The 21,044-nt window shown below is 36.5% G+C and overlaps 1 protein-coding gene across 3 annotated transcripts; it reads right to left on the bottom strand.

The window, feature by feature from the left end:
- Positions 1-1,967: 1,967 nt before the first annotated feature.
- LOC127852400 (CDP-diacylglycerol--inositol 3-phosphatidyltransferase-like) lies at positions 1,968-20,713 on the bottom strand. Of its 3 annotated transcripts, none has more exons than XM_052386365.1 (6): positions 20,435-20,713; positions 14,450-14,584; positions 10,325-10,478; positions 9,444-9,525; positions 8,288-8,369; positions 1,968-3,386 (listed from the first exon to the last, which is right to left on the bottom strand). In XM_052386365.1, exons 2-6 carry the CDS (start codon positions 14,541-14,543, stop codon positions 3,232-3,234), a joined length of 567 nt encoding a protein of 188 aa, XP_052242325.1. In that variant the 5' UTR covers positions 14,544-14,584; positions 20,435-20,713; the 3' UTR covers positions 1,968-3,231. The 3 variants fall into 3 exon arrangements, with proteins under 3 accessions (XP_052242325.1, XP_052242332.1, XP_052242316.1); XM_052386372.1 differs by having other exon boundaries at positions 20,439-20,713; XM_052386356.1 differs by having other exon boundaries at positions 20,283-20,712.
- Positions 20,714-21,044: the final 331 nt, after the last annotated feature.

Raw genomic sequence — 21,044 nt, 5'->3', positions numbered from 1 at the left:
ACTGCTTTGTTCATCTTCCTTTAACTGGTTAGCCTATAAAACAATCAAGCTGTTACAAATGCCTGGTAAAATGTGACGAGACATCTGAAACAAGAGAGCCATGATGGCCCTTAAGCTCTCACCTGAGTTTAAGATACACAAATTGTCAAGGGTTTGACCTTTTGACCTTGTTTTTTACCACATTTTATCCATATTCAAACATGGCCATAGAAATAACGTTAAATGATCACCAGTCAGAAGAATAACATTTGTTCAACAATTAATAAACATAGATGGATTATTTTATAATACATTTTTGATAATGGTAAATGATATAATACAAATAACAACAAATTGCACTTGAAATGAAATTGATAAAAAAAAATGTTCTAAAAATGGAGCAATCCTTGCAAAGGTAAAATGCCAGGTAACAAGAGCTGTCAGAGGACAGCCCGCTCGACTATTCGAGTGCTTGACACTATAACGTAAGCTATCATGGGGAAATTGTTCATACATTGTATTCAATAATTTATGAGACGATCTTTCAAAAATGAAAAAAGGTAAAAAAAAAATAAAATAGGGGGGTGGGGGGGGGGGTAGGGTGTGAGAGGGGGGTATAATGTGGGGTGTGGTAATTAATTAGATGATGTTTTAAAAAAAACAAGCAAATTCGTAGAATTGATATCCCCCGAAACATATGCTTTGTTTGAGGATGGGTGCAAGTCGGACTGATGAATATACTGACAGATGGACGGACGGAGGACGGCGTGCATCATCCTCTTATCCATATATATACTTATACCAAGTTTCAATGAAATCCGCCAAAGCACTTCCAAGATATGGCACCGGACACAAAAGTGACGGACGGACGGACAGCCGGACAACGCCAAAACAATATCCCTCCGCCAGATATACACTCATGCCAAGTTTCAATTAAATCCAACAAAGCACTTCCAAGATATGGCTCCGGACACATAAGATCTAAAGTAAAAAACATTTTTTCAAGATACAAAGGGCCATAAGTCTGGTTTTAACAGATGGTGTACAATGCCATTTGGCGTGAATCATCCTCTTATGCATATATATACTCATACGAAGTTTCAATGAAATATGCCAAAGCACTTCCAAGATATGGCTCCGGACACAAAAGTGATGGACGGACAGCCGGACAACGCCAAAACAATATCCCTCCGCCTCTGGCGCGGGATATATACTCATAACAAGTTTCAATGAAATCCGCCAAAACACTTCCAAGATATGACTCCGGACACATAAGTGCCTATAGTAAAAAGCATTTTTTCAAGATACAAAGGGCCATAACTCTGTTTTTAACAGATGGTATACAATGCCATTTGGCGTGCATCATCCTCTTATGCATATATATACTCATACCAAGTTTCAATGAAATCCGCCAAAGCACTTCCAAGATATGGCTCCGGACACAAAAGTGCCTATAGTAAAAAGCATTTTTTCAAGATACAAAGGGCCATAACTCTGTTTTTAACAGATGGTGTACAATGCCAGTTGGCGTGCATCATCCTCTTATGCATATATATACTCATACAAAGTTTCAATGAAATCCACCAAAGCACTTCCAAGATATGGGTCCGGACACAAAAGTGCCAGACGGACGGACAACGCCAAAACAATATCCCTCCGCCTCTGGCAGGGGATAAAAACAATATCCCTCCGCCTCTGGCGGGGGATAAAAATTGGTTTTTTGAGGGGGTGGGGGGGGGGGGGTAGGGGGTGAGAGGGGGGTATGATGTGGGGTGTGGTTATTTATTAGATGATGTTTTTAAAAAAAATTGGGGGGTAGGGGGGTGGGGGTGAGAAAGGGGTATAATATGGGGTGGGGTAATTTATTAGATTATGTTAAAAAAAAATCGGGGGGAGGGTGGGGGGTAGGGGGGTGGGGGTTAAGAAGGGGGTATAATGTGGGGTGTGGTAATTTATTAGATAATGTTTAAAAAAAAAAATTGGGGGGGGGGTGAGGTTGGGGGGGGGAAGGGATTCTGGTAGGGGCGTGGGGTATTGTTTGGGTGGAATCCATTGTGGTATTCAGGTTAGTGTTGTTTCGTCAAAGTAATAATAAAATGTGATCATAAATAAGGAAGTTATGGCAATTTAAGCAAAATGTTTAATTATCTACGTGTAAAAGGGGCCATAGTTATGTCAAAATGCTTGATGCAGTGGTCTGCTCTTGTTTATAGGTTGGGGTCATGTTGGTAAACAAGTATGCAACATATAAAAGCAATATGTCAAAGGATATAGGAAATATTTGGGGTAGTACGCAAACTTTAACATAGATTTATCAATAATGTGCATATTCTAAGTATAAAAGGGGCAATAATTCTGACAAAATGCTTGATAGAGTTGTTTGCTCTTGTTTATAGGTTGGGGTGATGTTGGTAAACAAGTATGCAAAATATACAAGCAATATGTCAAGGGACAATGAAAATAAATGGGGTAGTACGAAAACTTTAACATTTGCTGCATATTCTAAGTGGAAAAGGGGCCATAATTATGACAAAATGCTTGATAGAGTTGTCTGCTCTTGTTTATAGGTTGGGGTCATGTTGGTAAACAAGTACGCAAAATATGAAATCAATATGTCAAGGGACAAAGAAAATATTTGGGGTAGTACGAAAACTTTAACATTTACACGCAGACGCAGATGCCGACGCCGGGGTGAGTAGGATAGCTCCACTATGTATATTTCATATATAACAGTCGAGCTAAAAATGGATCAAAACCCCTTTTTTTGAATTTACAAATCATTAATGAAATTAAATAACAGCCAGTTGTGTCACTTATCTATTGGAATTACATATATAAGCTTACTGAAAGATGGAATGTATAAATAAAACAGTTAGTCATTCAATTGAGTCCCATTAATCAATTAATGATCAAAAGTGAGTATTGTAGTAAGTGAAGATGGTACTGTAATACTGTAATAGTCTATTAAAAAAATAGGCATACCTAACAAAGCATGATACTCTCCACAATATCCATTTACGTAACAACAAACACTGACAAAGAAGAACATGCAACTACGTACGTTACAATAAAAAAGCCACCCTGTTAAAATAAGTCTGTGAGAAAAATAGGCTTAATATGAGGGTGCAAGTTTCATTCCAGAGACTCCCTTTATCATATTTTAAGCACCAAACATTAATATTTCCAATCAGTACAACAGTTTCTAAAATTCCCTCCCAGGGAGCTCAGTTACTAAGAGAACAGGTTGCCTGGTTATTTTGCTTTCATCTTCTTGCGTTCCTCCATATCGAGGGTGGCAATGTTGGTCATGGCTGCCCAAAGTTGCAGCAAGCTAATCCCCGTCTTGATGAAGGACAGTGGTGCACATATACACAGCAAAGCCTTCCACAGGCCCACACCAAACAGTACTGAAACACCAGAATAAATGGGCACTTTAATTATTTCTATAATCGCTTTACTAGCACCAGTACCAAAATAGCTAATTACTTATAAAATCTATACTTTCTAACTAAAATCTCTAACATCCTATTACAATCTCTAATATCCCACTCAAATCTCTTAGATCCTTCAAAAATCTCTAACATCCTACTAAAATCTTTAATTACCTACTTAAATCTCTATTATTCAACTAAAATCTCTAATATAATATAATCAAGTTTTTTTTTACTTTTTGAGTAAAATCTGTCATTTCCTACTAAAATCTCTACATAGCAACTTAAATCTCTAATCAGCTGCTAATTGGCTTCTAGAGTCTCTAAATGACAACCAAAATCTCAAAATATTATGACAGGTTTTGTTGGATTGAGGTAACTATTTTTAAATAAAATGCATTATGGCCACATATTCAAATTTATATATCAACCTTACATTTACATGATAAACAAGGGCTGTTTGTAAAACATGCATGCCCCCCATATGGGCTCTCCGTTGTAGTGACAGCCATTGTGTAAATATGTTTTTTGTCACTGTGACCTTGAAATAAAATCCAATAAGTATCATGGAATCATTTACTTATTAATACTAAGATGAAATTCTCTATACATTCTGTCTACAATTTATGACACTTATGTCAATGACCTGTGAAATGTATCCAATTAATAGTGCAAAAACCAATCAGGAGCTATACTAATCAATTATATCCATTATATGATTGAGTCTTTGATTTTTTGGATTCCTTTCACACATTTTGACTTATTTGACAATATGTGAAACATGCACACAATTTGTAATGTTTTATTTATTAATTAATGGTAATGAAACATGTTATTTATAGCAGTTAACTCCCCTAGTCAATGACCACCATAGATAGCAATGCAATCTGATTAAAAATAGCCAAGGCTAGTGTTGTGTAATGGGCAAATGTATACAAGTGCAACTTTACCACATGACCAGTATCATGTGTTTACCACACACAGAAGTCAGTTATGTATTAGACCATTTATTCCACTCCCAACTTTGGCCACTTGCCAAGATACTGACCAGTATCAGATGGGGTTGTGAAATGGTGTAAACAGTGAACACCAATCCATGTAATACTGGCCTACCACTTGTACTAGTTGGTTTGGAGTTAATACAGTTATGCATGTACAAATGAGACATTAAGCTCAAAAGTTAATTGACCAGTCGCCAACTCCGCCCACATTTTGTCGATCAGCCAATCAGATATCGATTTTTCACACACCCCTCAGCAACGCTTATCTGGCCGCCATTTTGTCCGACAAACAAAGCGTGTTGTACATATGGAATGGACGTAATTTTTAAGAGTTTACACAGATTTTATATCAAATGCATGATCATTACTGTTCGATCATTATACAAAATTGTAGGTGCTATACATACTTTATAAAAGGTTATTATTTTATCTTTATTTCTTGAACATATGAACGAGTAATGAGAAAACAAACACAATAAATAGTTTAACCACACAAGGTGTGTGTTCTATAAAACGTGTTATACCGTTTGATGCACAATATTATTAAGCAGTTTGGGCAACATAATAATTGCCACACGTGCTTATTAATCTCAGCGTAATTGTCGATGATTAATAAATGACAGTATGTTGCGTGGATCTCAGAATGAAGGAACATTAAGGCATTGTTAGGTACTGTACACAAGAAAAGAAAACTATTTAATTACTTAAATGATTTCCAATGATATATTTATTTTCTGTGGATCATAAACAAGGAAAATCATTATAAATTGTTAACTTAAATACTGTTTTAACTAAAGTAAAAACAACAAAAAGGTGATTTCAACGCGGCTTAGCCAGCTTAAAGCGACTTCAAGTGTAAAATGTACGGCTTATATTACAACAACAACATTTCTAATACAACATATATTGATACGGGGAGAAATGTGAAAATTGCAATTAACATATAAGGGCCATCTTGTTATAAATAAACAAATGCATAATATGCTTAATGTATTCAATTCGAATGTTCGTGAACAGCACCGTAATACCAACATTTCATTTTTTGATAGTGAAATGTAACAAGTTCGCATTAAACATAAATGTAATAAAATGCATATTAGACTATCTGTTAATGAAACCACGAAATCAGGCCTGTATTAAATTATGGTTACAATAAAAATTTAATTTATATCTAAATAAAAAAAATCTGTGTCTTTTTAAAAATAAAACAATAAAACAAAGATCTAAACATTTTTAATAAACAAAAAACCCATCATGATATGACATATGGATATGTCATTTGAATTTAATAAAAATATTTTCAAAATTATATATGATTAGCCACCGGGTTCACTGTCAGACGGTTGAATACAGTTCAAAATCAATATGAAATAAATGCTCATTTTTACAACGGATTTTTCATCACCTCCCTATATAATATGTATAAGAAACATTTCTGATAGTCAGTCTGCCGTTAACTCATTTATTTTGATTACGCCATTTCTCTCTAAAGTTTTTATGATTGTATTAACGTTTTACAAAGCAGTTTAGTTTAGTGTGCGGCTTTAATAATTTATTTTATAGAAAAGAGCATAATACATCATTACAAATATAGAATTTCCCTCACGTAATCCGGTATAATTGCGATCTGCTTGTCGGAGTTTTCTAATCACTAGACCACGTGACTATGTGGGCGGAGCGATCAATAATTTGGCGACTGGTCAATTATATGTGCGCTCTGAAAACTAACCAGAGGAGTGGGTTGAAATTTACAATCTTTACTTGGCATTTGAGGAAATCTGAACTCTCAGGGTTTGGATAGAACATCCCCAAATTAACTTTTCTTTACACTGTTGTTTCTGTTCAATACACAAATATTAACCTAACTTTACAAATCCTGTACAGTAAAGGAAACTAAATCTAAGTTAATATTTTAATATGCTTGATCCTATTTATGTATTAACATTGTTTTATACATACAAACTGTGTTGCTGTTTTTCAATTAACAAGCAGATTAAAAATTAATTATATTTTTATGTATAATTTGAATTGACAAAATTAAATGCAAGATGCGTAGCAAGAATTACATGTTTGATTTATTGTCAGTGAACCGTGACATTTTCTCAATGTTTCAGACCACCAGTTTGTCAAAGCTATCATCATCTTGGATGGTCAAGCTAAACAGAATTGACCAGTCGCCAAATGCGAGATCGCTTCGCCCACTAAGTTGTGTTTTCATAAAATGCTTTATCAATTACTCCGACAGTCTTTGTTTGTCGGACCATGTGGCCGCAATAAACGAAATCTGATTGATTATTTCGTGAGTTTGATTGACAGCTGGCGACTGGTCAATTGACCCAGCAAATCACAACTGTCCTGTTGCCATATCATATTATATTGGTTTTTTAAATGTTAAATTCTCTCGTCATTTCCATAAACATAGTATTTACTGGCACAAAAACAAAGGCTTATACATCATTATGAATGAACATGTGTCAAAAATTCAATTTGTAAGTCTCTTAACTGGACAGTGTGGAAACAGAATAAAATATGGGCTGTCCGTTGTAGTGGCAGCCATTGTGTGAATACGTTTTTTGTCACTGTGACCTTGACCTTTGACCTAGTGACCTGAAAATCAATAGGGGTCATCTGCGAGTCACGATCAATGTACCTATGAAGTGTCATGATCCTAGGCAAAAGCGTTCTTGAGTTATCATCCAAAAATCATTTTACTATTTCGGGTCACCGTGACCTTGACCTTTGACCTTGTGACCTCAAAATCAATAGGGGTCATCTGCGAGTCATGATCAATCTACCTATGATGTTTCATGATCCTAGGCATATGCGTTCTTGAGTTATCATCCGGAAACCATTTTACTATTTCGGGTCACCGTGACCTTGACCTTTGACCTAGTGACCTCAAAATCAATAGGGGTCATCTGCGAGTCATGATCAATCTACCCATGAAGTTTCATGATCCTAGGCACATGCATTCTTGAGTTATCATCCGGAAACCATTTTACTATTTCGGGTCACTGTGACCTTGACCTTTGACCTAGTGACCTCAAAATCAATATGGGTCAACTGCAAGTCATGATCAATCTACCCATGAAGTTGCATGATCCTAGGCGTATGCGTTCTTGAATTATCATCCGGAAACCTTTTTACTATTTCGGGTCACCGTTACCTTGACCTTTGACCTAGTGACCTCAAAATCAATAGGGGTCATCTACGAGTCATGATCAATCTACCTATGAAGTTTCATGATCATAGGCGTATGCATTCTTGAGTTATCATCCGACAACCACCTGCTGGACGGACCGACATACCGACCGACCGACCGACATGAGCAAAGCAATATACCCCCTCTTCTTCGAAGGGGGGCATAAAAAGTTGAAAGCATTTCTGTACGTTGTTCTGCATGTATTTACATTGATTGATGCTGTTTCCTCCTTCAACCAGATTTGACATGCTGTTCTAGATTGCCTATTTGCTTATTGATGGTTGTAACAAAGTAGCACTCAATTGTGGCGTTTTAAGAAAAAGCATTCGTCATTAACCATGTCAGAGCAAGTACATTGATAGAAAGTATTACACTTGGATACGCACCTCACTCTGTGAAAATGGGGATTAATAGTATATGCATATAGTGTCGTCCCACATTATCCATTGCAGTCCCCTAAGGTAAATCAGGGATCAAAATTTTACCTAGACTTGATTCTCCCTAACAAGATACTTTTTTTAACAAAAACTTCGTCAACACTGAAAGTGTCTTCACTGACAAGCCTGTGTGGACTACAAAGGCTTATCTAGGACGACATTTAACACACATGCATTAAGTCCTGTTTTCCCAGAACATAACTCATATCATATCTTGGTGGATTGCTATACACTCACATGTTGGTCCTTGTGTGAAGTAACACAGATACAGCATACAGAAGAACAGTTCATTGGCTGCACACATCACAAAAAGGATCAACTGAAATTAAACAATAAAACAAACACATCATTTATGTGCTGTGTTCTGTGAAAAGGGGGTTTAATGCATGTGCAGATTGCACATGCTTATCTGGGACAACACTTTTCGATTGTAAGATAGTTTTCATTTAAAGAAAGTCTCTTGTTATAAAAAATCAAGTTTAGACGGAAAGTGTCGTTTCTGATTAGCCTGTACGAGCACAGGCTTATCTGCGACGACACTTTACGCACATGCATTAAACACCCTTTTCACAGATCACGGCTCATATCTAATGTAGCTGCTTTTTGTAGCAAATACTGTAAATCAATATTTCTATACGAGAAACGAAAAAGAATTCACATTTTGAACATTCCTTTTAAAGTAATTATTGGTTATACCAGTATCACAATGCTAAAATGGTTAATTACCAAAAGCTAAATCTCATCAGTTGTTAATAAACATGAATGTAACAAAATTGCTAAAGACTTTTTGATTTCGCTTAAAAAATAGTATTCAATAGAATAATTGTGTTACTTATCATGAGACATAGCTCACTACAAAAGATATATTGGTCATTCCAGGGAGAGAAATAGATGGTTCCCAGTTTGGCTGGGGCGAGCAAATTTAGGGACTAGCAAGTCTATTCAAAAATTGGTAGTTTGCCATGGCAAATAGCTCTTTTTTAACCCTTTACCCCTGAAATATGTATTTTGAAGCATTTGTAGTCCTTGAGAACGTTACATTTAATTAAATACCTTTCTTACTAAATTCAAGTTTTAAAGGGTTCAGTTCCAACCCTTAATTACTGATAAGCAGCAAACAACATAAAACCTGTGAGTTACTCGCAGGCTGTTCTTGTTTTATGCTGGTTGCAAAAGCCATGTTCACTTAGATTCTTTTGGTGGAAAGGGTTAATCATGATACAATTTCTTGTCATTTATAACAAATATCAATACATTTAGGCCAATAAAATCATTATGCACATGACATTTACTTTGTCCTGGGTTCCTATTTTTGGCCAAACAACTAACATACTACCTATGGTTGTCCATCTGGAAAACCAATGGTTACAAGTTAGTTTCCGTTCATGCATACCTTATTGTGATAGTAGTGTCGGAGTATGGGATTGGCAGACAAGTCCAGTACTTTGTGGCTTGTGTTACCAGTCATTAAGGACCTGAAATGTAAGTGATAGTTGCTAATTTTACCAATAATAATAGATCTGAACACATCAAAGTTATCACATAATAAGGAACCTGAAATTATTGAAAATCTGTCAAACTTTAAGCAAATTCAATGTCAAACTACAATTGTCTAAGCAAAAAAGTAGGTCAATATCTAGTTAAAAAAAAGATGATGATGTTAATGTGTTGATAGTGTTCAAGGACAACATCCATTCAAGTATCAATGCTTTTATAGGAAGAATTATTGATGAAAGACAAAACATGTCATTGTGGGCTAACTTTGTATGAACGGAAAGCAAAATGTCAATGTAAATGTCTATTGTGACATGTCTGCCAGCACCTGTAGATGCTAAGAGCATAACAATCTGTTTGGCATGTTCTGAACACATAATGAATGGATTTTGTGTGGTGTGAATGGTCTTCAACATTGGAATGGTAGCACCAACAGATCCATTACTTTGTTCAGGAGCCTTTATCTGCCATTCTGCTTAGACACAGTATCCCAAAGCGAAAAAACATTATGCATGAAAGAATGCTTAAACTATGTCTTAAAGAACACGTTTCTTTATATTGGCCAAAGACTAAAAACCACTATGCACGAGGGATTTCTTCCAATACAACAAATTAGGCGATGGCTACAAGCTTACCAGTTTGGCTTAAGACAAAACCATTTGGGTGCAACCTTTTATTCATTAATACTAATGAAATACCCCCAAAAGAAGAATTAATAACAAAAAGGCAAATTTGGTAATAAATGATTTTTAGCCTGGGACAACCCTGATATGCACCTACCCCTGCACATGGAACCAGTGACTGACTATGTCGATGGCCATGTAGGCCTGGAAGAAAAGCATGTAGTCCGGGTAGAAGTGTACCAACGCGGCACACAGACACATGGTCGCCATGCGGTCTATAAGCATGTCCAGCATCGCACCCAGCTTACTCCCTTAAATAATGTGCATTTTAAAATATGTTGGTACATACAAACAATTCACATTTATAAAATCTTACAATATTGGGCTTTAATCCTGTGTCAAAAGAATGGTAGATTGATGAGCCTCACTCAGGGAAAAAGAGGTTTAATGCATGTGTGTAAAGATTCATTCCAGATAAACCTCTTCTGCAGTTTGCAACACGCTAATCATGGATGATTTTTTCCGCCTTGACTGGATTTTCATTTATATGAGACTTTCATTCAACAAAAAATTCCATATAAGCGGAAGGTGTCATTGTTTATAAGCCTGAGCAGACTACCAGGGGTGGCGAAATCTCAAAAAACTATACTTGTCCACGGACAACCATTTAGGAAATTTAACTTGCCAGTTGCTGAACTACACTTGTCTGTTAATGTTTATATAAATTATAAACGCATTTATTGATTAATGTTAAATAATGTGGAATATATCAAAATGAGTATGATTTGCTTGTTTTGTTAATGTTTATAATTGTATTTCAATGGTACATTCATTATAGCAGTATTTTCTAAACAATATAAAGACTTTCTCAAACTTTAAATCTTGCGAAGCTAGTGTTATTAAAACATGTGCTGAACATAAGTACATTGTAATCTTACAAAAATAAACTAGTCCAATATGTGGACCTCATCAGACTGAGGCTCCGCTACTGGTAGCAATTTGATTACATAAACTGGTAACTATTGAAAATCGGTTAGCCAAGTTTCTTGAAAAGTTCTGGTGCGTTTACTTAGATCATATTTTTTATCATAATCTTTATAAGTTTTTTGGGAGGTGGGCTGCTCAAAGCTTTGGGTTTCTGCTCCGTTGCTGAAGATTAAACAAGAAATATCTTTTAAAAAGATATACGGCGTTGATAGTTCAATGAATGAGATCAAGGAGAGCGAATGTCTTTTTCTGTGCAGTTCTTAGCTGCATCACGATAGTTCAATGAATGAGATCAATGATAGCGAATGTCTTTTTCTGTGCAGTTCTTAGCTGCATCACACGCAGTAAGGGATGTTACGCGGAGTTTTCGCGGCTTATTTTACATTATTACATATTGCTGGTCATAAACCTTTAGAAACAAAACAGAATACCAAAAGAAGAATGGAAGTTAAATTAAAACATATGAGTCAACCGGCCACACAAGAAGTATCCGTATTTATAGGCGCGTTCTTCGAACAAACCTGTTTTAGTGGTTTGTCGGACATTGCTATATGATTAGATTATTAACAGTTTTGAGAATCATCGCGCTCATGCTTAATACAATAGTCAATATGGTGGAATAATAATTGTTAAATTAATCTAAAATAATATTAATCATTGTATTGTTGAAAACACATTAATAATCTATTATTGACATATCATAATTATATTGCTGAATATCTTCATTTAACATATTTCTGGTCAAAAAGAGAATTCCAGGTCACCTAGTTCACGGATAGAGTATTATATATAACGATTATTTTACTGGCTGCGAACTCCGGTGATGAACTGTATATAAACTCTGACTTTCACACACTGGCCGCGAATTGACCCGAAACCTCGCGGGTTGAAATGCAATGCATTAAAGTGAGGCCTCGCTCCCACTGCTCTTTATACTTTTACATGTTAACATGTTGACATGAATATGGAAGTAAGTACTAAATATGAGAACATAGCCTTTAGTATAAACGCTTTTGCGCTGGTAATTTTCTGAAAATAAAAGGTGCACTCACAAACTGTATTTATGTCGAAAATTGATTGTAAAACTGTTCTATCTATTGAGCCTTTTCATTAGAGATAAAATTGTTTCATGCAGTTAAACAGTGTTACAAAGACGCGGATATGTTTCCAATGTTCTGGTGTTATACTCAAATCAGCCAATGAAATAAATGAAGTGTATTCATTCGTACGGAAAATTTTATTTGAATATTATTGGACACTTACAAAGGTCAGGTCAGGTGAAAAGCTGGCTTAATACAGCTTACGCCGAAAAAAGTTTCATCTTTACCATTAAAGTCGTCTTAAATAACAAGGTAGACCATGTTTTGATAATCTTAGATTGATACTTTTTATTTCCGTCTGATTGTAAAAATAACGAAACCAGTCTGTACACTGTCTAACAGTCAGGCCGAATGTTGAAAATGCGGCATGCTCCCGGTCTCATATAGAATAAGGGAGATCACTGCGCAGGAAAGTGCACGTATTTTAGCTTGATTGCTCCGCAAATAGCACTGACAATGTAATCGCGTGTCATCATCCGGTTTTGTAAAACTTAATTACGGCTTTTAAAAACTTGTTGTCCACGGACAACTTAATTGAAAAAAGTCAGTTGCCCAGACAAGCAAATGTACGACTCGGGCAACTCGGGCATTTGATTTCGCCACCCCTGACTACACAAGCTAAACTGGGAATACACTTATATGCATCAAGCCCAGACTGGGAATACACTTACATGCATCAAGCCCAGTCTGGGAATACACTTACATGCATCAAGCCCAGACTGGGAATACACTTACATGCATCAAGCCCAGTCTGGGAATATACTTACATGCATCAAGCCCAGTCTGGGAATACACTTACATGCATCAAGCCCAGACTGGGAATACACTTACATGCATCAAGCCCAGTCTGGGAATACACTTACATGCATCAAGCCCAGACTGGGAATACACTTACATGCATCAAGCCCAGTCTGGGAATACACTTACATGCATCAAGCCCAGTCTGGGAATACACTTACATGCATCAAGCCCAGTCTGGGAATACACTTACATGCATCAAGCCCAGACTGGGAATACACTTATATGCATCAAGCCCAGTCTGGGAATACACTTACATGCATCAAGCCCAGACTGGGAATACACTTACATGCATCAAGCCCAGACTGGGAATACACTTACATGCATCAAGCCCAGACTGGGAATACACTTACATGCATCAAGCCCAGACTGGGAATACACTTACATGCATCAAGCCCAGACTGGGAATACACTTACACGCATCAAGCCCAGATTTCCCAGAAAATAGCTTAAACTAGGCATATGCGTTCTTGAGTTATCATCCGAAAATCATTTTACTATTTCGGGTCACCGTGACCTTGACCTTTGACCTAGTGACCTGAAAATCAATAGGGGTCATCTGCGAGTCATGATCAATCTACCTATGAAGTTTCATGATCCTAGGCATATGCGTTCTTGAATTATCATCCGAAAATCATTTTACTATTTCGGGTCACCGTGACCTTGACCTTTGACCTAGTGACCTCAAAATCAATAGGAGTCATCTGCGAGTCATGATCAATCTTCCCATGAAGTTTCATGATCCTAGGCGTATGCGTTCTTGAGTTATCATCCGGAAACCATTTTACTATTTCGGGTCACCGTGACCTTGACCTTTGACCTAGTGACCTCAAAATCAATAGGGGTCATCTGCGAGTCATGATCAATCTACCCATGAAGTTTCATGATCATAGGCGTATGCGTTCTTGAGTTATCATCCGGAAACCATTTTACTATTTCGGGTCACCGTGACATTGACCTTTGACCTAGTGACCTCAAAATCAATAGGGGTCATCTGCAAGTCATGAGCAATGTACCTATGAAGTTTCATGATCCTAGGCCCAAGCGTTCTTGAGTTATCGTCTGACAACCACCTGGTGGACGGACCGACCGACCGACCGACCGACATGAGCAAAGCAATATACCCCCTCTTCTTCGAAGGGGGGCATAATAAGCTGAAACTTGATAGGCTTTTATACAGTCCTGTGCCAAATAAATATGTATCAAAATTAAGAGGAGGTATTTTAAGATTTGTATAATGAGTAACATTGTAATTTTCTTATTTATCATATCAATACTTCAGTACAAAATAACATTATATTTTTTTTATAAAAGACGTAAAATATATTCTTTAAAAGAAATCAACACAACATTTATGTGTTCAGCTAACAAAATTTCAAAGGTCTCTACATGTGTACCTTGGTTGAGAGTTCTTGCCAGATGCCCATCTATTGCGTCCAGAAGTCCACTTGTAATATACAGAATGGAGGCCCGCCATGGGTCCGTTTTCATGTAGTAGAACGATGCAAAGGCAAATATCACCCGGAAGTAATCTGGACATAAAACAATTGACAGGATGAAAGCATCATATACAAATGAAGAAAATATGCAACAAAGAAAATTTCTGAATAATAGAAATCACAAGCAATGAACAGTTGTGCCAGATTGCAGAGACATACAAAGGGCAAGTCTACACGATTAGCGATAGGCAACATGGGTCTTCTATCAGCTGATGGGAGAGCTGTGAACACAGTTTGTGCCTATCATGCTCAGTTTACTATTGAGAGTACTACTGCCAGAACTAACATTCAACTAGCAGCTGCATTAGAGTAGCCTTGCTGGCCAATCACTTAACAGGGATGGAAATTAGTGGTTGCCCGTGAGCCCGGGGCAAGTAGATTTTAGCCTGGGCAACTTAAATTCAAAAGTTGGTAGTCCAGCCGGGCAACTAGCTTTTTAAAGCTTGAAACATTCAAGTACAATTAAACATTTAATAAAATTGGCGACTGTTGATTAATAATTTTAATAATATTTATTCATAAAGGCCAAGGAAATTATTCAACTCAGACTCATATTAAGACATTATACACAGAAAGAGTGTAATGTAAGCAATTTTGTTCAGTTATCTTTTATTTAAAGAAAGTATTAGATACACATGACAATACATGTACATTGTACTGGGCTCGTTAGTCTTTAGCTGGGCAACCAAAATAGTAAAGATGGTTGCCCGTGTGGGCAACCAATTGTAAAACGTTAGTTTCCATCCCTGCTTAAGCTGCACTCTGGGAAAATGGTGCTTATTGCATGTGTGTAAAATGTAGTTTAAGATCAGTCTGTGCAATTCGCAGAGGCTAATCAGGTACAACACTTTCCACTTTAAAGGTATTTTTGTGAAAAGAAGTTTTTGTTTATTAAAGGTTTTAGTGGAGTCGTCCCTGATTTTGCACGTGCATTCAGCCCAGGTTTCATAGAACGAGGCTCACTTGGTCTTCAATGATTGACAAGAAAGTGCACTTTACCGGTACGCAGTTGTTTACCACTATCGACAAAGCAGGGGTTTGGGGGCGGTAGCCCCCGATACTAAGGAAATATATAGGATAAAAAGGATTATTAGGTGTCGGGTTAGGTGTTGCGGGTAAGGGTTAGTTGCAAAAATTCAATTCTTAGCTTTATAACCCAATGGGCTGCTGAGAGTTGCAATGCGCTCTCTCTTGTCCATGGGTGCAAAATGTTATCAACAATGCAAGGGTTAAGGAACACTGAAAGTGCAAGAACTTATTAAAGTTTACCTGTCTAAACCACAAACTCATCCAAATGGTACCATTACAGTGCCTTCCACAGGATTTTTGTCAGGCGCCCCGGGGCTGATAGGGGTGGTTCGAAGGGGTGTCCCCTCCCGACATTGATTTTTTTTAAATTTAATGTGTCAATTCACGTTCTGTGGTGCGTAATAACTCAAAAGAAAAACAGCGTCAAAAAAAATCATTTGGTGCGCGATGACTTTTCAAGAAAATCCCTCAGTCATTAAAAAATATATATAATTTTTTATATTATTTAATTGTTTTAAAACTTTCCCGCACAGATAGTAAAATCCCGACTCGCACGATTCCCCAATACCCGACTCTATTACTGTATACTTACTACTTTTCAAGTTTCTATTTATTACCCGATAATCCCGTTTATTCCGTTTTTATAAATCACTTTCTGGTAAATATTTATGATAAAAGCTCTCAATTATTTCTTTAACACAAACCTTGCCATTTTTCTATAGTATCAAATAAATTTTAAGTGACTATTTATAGATTTGATGAAATATTGCCTCTGAACATGCGTCAATCCCTGACGTGTTGTGTTCATGTTAAAACGCTCAATACACGCACGCTTCCTATTTAAATGACGCGAAGTACATGCTGCATAATTTTTGCGCTCTTTTTAATTGAGAAAAAGATTCGACACAAAATAAATTTGCACTGCTAATTTGGAGCAAGAATATTTTAACGTTGCAGTAACATTTACATTCAGAAGTGTGTTTCTGATTTAAAACGCGTTAACATCGACTTACAGGAATGGGTTTCGTATTACAAATTTAATTATTCCCATTTGAAATTTCAACAAATATTAACAGCTGCGTTATGAATTCAACGATAATTTGTTTAAACACTTTACGAGTCGCATAAATGTTTTGACGGAATTATGCATGAAATTCACGTTGTCAACGAGGATTATGGCCGGTTGCCATCATCAGTCTTTTAAGTATCAATTATCGGACGAAACATTTACAAGTGTGCGCAATTAATTCAAAGAAAATTTGTTAAGGTGCATTACATGTCGAATAAATGTCAGAAAAAAACGAGGTGAATCAGGTCTATAAATGGACATGATGAAATATACATGTACTGGAACTAAATTGTTATCGCAATTGTAACCGGGAGTAATTTGCACAACTTACTGGCTATAAGTAATTAATTGTTTACCACTCGCAATTAATTTCCCCTATTAATTATGAGTCATAGGTAACACTTGTTTACAGTAAAAAGGTGTGATGATGATGCCCAAAACCGTCTTTAATGTACTGTACTGTACTAGTTACCAGTTTTATATTATGTAAATGGTACAACATCTTGCTAATCAAGCTGCGATAAACTCTTACTTCGTGCCCGACGTCAATCAAAAATAATGGTCGATAGTTAACCCCGCCTTCATAACATTCGCGTAACTGATTGGACGATGAACATCACAGTTTGACGACTGGAATGTTACCTGATACATCCTTGTCAGCATTTAAATGACTGTGTAATGTGGCTAGAATAATCGATATGCGCCTCATGCTATCTCTTATCAGTGGATAATCCATTACCCCATGTGGTGTTTATGGCGATTACTTGCGAAAGTAGGTACCGAGTGCTCTTTTAAAACAGGGAATATTGATACACTGATAGAGAAATCTTGTTTTTTTTTGACAATCTCCACTTTCTTTTACTGAAAAATACACTGATTGGAAAATTGCAAGCGCCCCGGGGACTCTGATTTCGAAATTCAAGCGCCCCTGTGAGGGATCGTTAAATGGCCTGTGGAAAGCCCTGTAGAAAATGTCGGGACATTTGACCAAAAAGCGGGACACATAGAACGATCAATCATGCCACCTTTACTGTAGTCAGTAATCAGTATATTACTTACAAAATCTCATTATTTCTGGCAAAAATTGACGATAAATTTGTTTCAGAATTTCATGAACACGAGACGTTCTCCATTTTCTGGAAGTAAACACGCATGTGCACTATGCGGATGAATCAATTACATGAAATTTCGGGGGCATCCTTTTGGGACAGAGGCATGTGTTATCGTTCAACGCGAGGTGCCCGCATCAAGCAGTGTTTTTATTAAACCAATCATTAATTAACTCTAAATTTAGATTGATGCAATATCATTATGAACTAATTATTTTCTGAAAATCAGTCGAAAACGAAAGTAAATTTATGCTAAACATAATGTGTATCGGTCAGTGCTCAAATAGTTTGATGTACCAAATTGGTGTTTTGACAGATTTTTAAGCCACAGGTGGTATTATACACAGAATACTGCCTTATATATGGACTTGATTTGGGCCATGAAATACAAAAGCAGTCTGCTTTTAATTCACTATGATGCATCTATCGCTAGCAATTAGTGACCTCTATTATGTGACCCCTATCATGTGACCCCTATCATAAAAACACCACGGTATGAAAGCACCATAAAATCAATAATTTGCTGATAGATCGCTGATAAGGTGTCAAAAACAACACTGGATCACTTGACTAATAGATATGGTTTGTTAATTGGGGGAAATAAAGAGATTAGCGATGGTAATTCAAGCCAGACAGAGCTTGATTAGCGAAATTTATTGTGAACTTATAGAACGTAGGTCGTTTTTTTGTGCACATAACTCCCGGTTACAATTATGTGATAACAATTTAATTCCAGTACAAGTATATTTCATTATGTTCATTTATAGAACTGATTGACCTCGTTTTTCTGACATTTATTCGACACGTAATGCACTTTAACAAATTTTCGTTGAATTAATTACGCACACTTGTTAATGTTTCGTCCAATAATCGATACTTAGAAGACTGATGATGGCAACCGGCCGTAATCCTTGTGGACAATGTGAATTTCATGCATAATTCCGTCAAAACATTTATTCGAGTCGTAAAGTGTTTAAACAAATTATCGTTAGTTCATAACGCAACTGTTAATATTTGTTGAAATCTCAAATGGGAATAATTAAATTTGTAATCTGAAACCTATTCCCGTAAGTCGATGTTAACGCCTTTTTAATCCGAAACACACTTCTGAATGTAAATGTTACCGCAACGTTAAAATAGTCTTGCTTAAATTAAGCAGTGCAAATTTATTTTGTGTCGAATATTTTTCTCAATCAAAAAGAGCGTGAAAATTATGCAGCATGTACAACGATGCATGTTCAGAGGCAATATTTCATCAAATCTATAAATAGTCACTTAAAATTTATTTGATACTATAGAAAAATGGCAAGGTTTGTGTTCAAGAAATGATTGAGAGCTTTTATCAAAAATATATACCAGAAAGTGATTTATAAAAACGGAATAAACGGGATTATCGGGTAATAAATAAAAACTTGAAATTAAAGTAGTATACAGTAATAGTCAGGTTGAAACGAATGTATTGGGGAATCGTTGAAGTCGGGATTTTACTATCTGTACGGGAAAGTTTTCAAACAATTAAACAATATAAAAAATTATATATATTTTAAATGACTGGGGGATTTTCTTTAAGAGTCATAGCGCACCAAATGACGTCTTGTAACGCTGTTTTTCTTTGAGTTATAACGCACTACAGAACGTGAATTGACATGTTAAATAAATAAAAAATCAACGTCAGGAAGGGACACCCCTCCCGAACCACACATAGCAGCCCTGGGGCGCCTGACAATAATCCTGTGGAAAGCACTGTTTCTAATGGAATGTCCCGATTCAGACATGAACATTTCTGGCATGTATGGAGAAACCTTGATTTTGTTTGATTATCTCCACTTTCTTTTACTGAAAAAGACACTGATCAGAAAATTTCGAAATTCAAGTGCCCCGGCAAGTGATCGTTAAATGGCCTGTGAAAAGCCCTGAATTAAAGCAAAAAATAATTGCTTTTTATTGACTTAAAAGTTTTTCTTTTGTACGGTGTATGCCCCATATTGGAAAATCAACCCAATATTGGTTAGGTCGCAGTACACCAATATTTTGCCTCTTGGGTTATGTGATGGAACCTATCAAAGTGGACAACAATATTGAATATTCGACACAGAAAAACTGTTTCAAATTTCAACATAAAAATGTCAACGAGAATAGTGTGTTGAAACATTGTTGTATTTATTAGGGTGCATGCAAAGGATAACGTCCGCACATTGACGTTCAGGTAAATTTAACATGTTTATTAAGTTTATTCATTATTTGTATCAATATGTCTCAAACGAAGTCTGTATAGTGAAACGCACGGATTCTCTGCGCTGAACTGCACCCATGTTTATAAAGGGGTTGCATATGGACTCCCAAAGCAAAAATCATCAAAGGCTCTAGGAGTCCGTTTATATGGACTAGGGTTAGGGTACTCTATTCCGTTCTTTTTTACGTACCGGTAAAGTGCAATTGCCACAGAAACTGTAACAGACAGTGTAATCGCTACTGAACAGAATCATTTTCATATCGTGGTTATCGACAGTGTGAAACAACCTACCCACAATATTCGGAAGGAACAAAAAAACATTTTCCGTCATCCTCAACGAAGAATGCGAAAACAAAAATATGGTAAATTTAGTTATGAACAATTATCCACGTCTGAGGCTATTAAAAGATATGATTGTTTACAAAATAACTTCGTCAACCCACTGACAAAATATGAATGTCCTCAATGGCCTAAACGTGGAACAGATATTGGTACAGTCTACGCCCCGTCTATAATGTTGTCGAACGAAGACAATTGCCACGGAACGATTTATGTCGCATTTTCTTTGCCGTTGCAGTATATCTTATTTACAGCCAACGGTCCTTATTTACTTGATGAATTATAAGTGACTGATTACTTAAAAGGTCAATAATTATTTGATCTGATAAAAATGGTATAAGTCTTAATCCGGGTCCGTTCGCCCTAATTTCTGTTCGCCCTAAATCCTGTTCGCCCTAAAACCTGTTCGCCCTGGGTCCGTTCGCCCTAAATTTTATTATCAAAGCAGGGAAGCAATAAATATAACGGTTCGGTAGGCGATGGCTAGCCCTAACTCCTGTACTTTCCGCTGGGTGCACGTGAGCATTGGAGCATAGACGAAAGTCACTGCCTTTCTGTAAGACTGTCGCGTGACATCGCATCTTTTTGCTTCGCACGCTACACCGCCAGAATGTGAAACTCTTGTTCGCATTCTGGAATTATGTGTATTATCTTACATGGCAATCGAGTATAATATAGTTAAGCACATTTTATGAAATTCATAATCATTAATGA

Source organism: Dreissena polymorpha, chromosome 1 (genome assembly GCF_020536995.1).
Source record: "Dreissena polymorpha isolate Duluth1 chromosome 1, UMN_Dpol_1.0, whole genome shotgun sequence".
Taxonomy (NCBI): domain Eukaryota; kingdom Metazoa; phylum Mollusca; class Bivalvia; order Myida; family Dreissenidae; genus Dreissena; species Dreissena polymorpha.
This window is presented reverse-complemented; position numbering and strand designations above follow the sequence as displayed.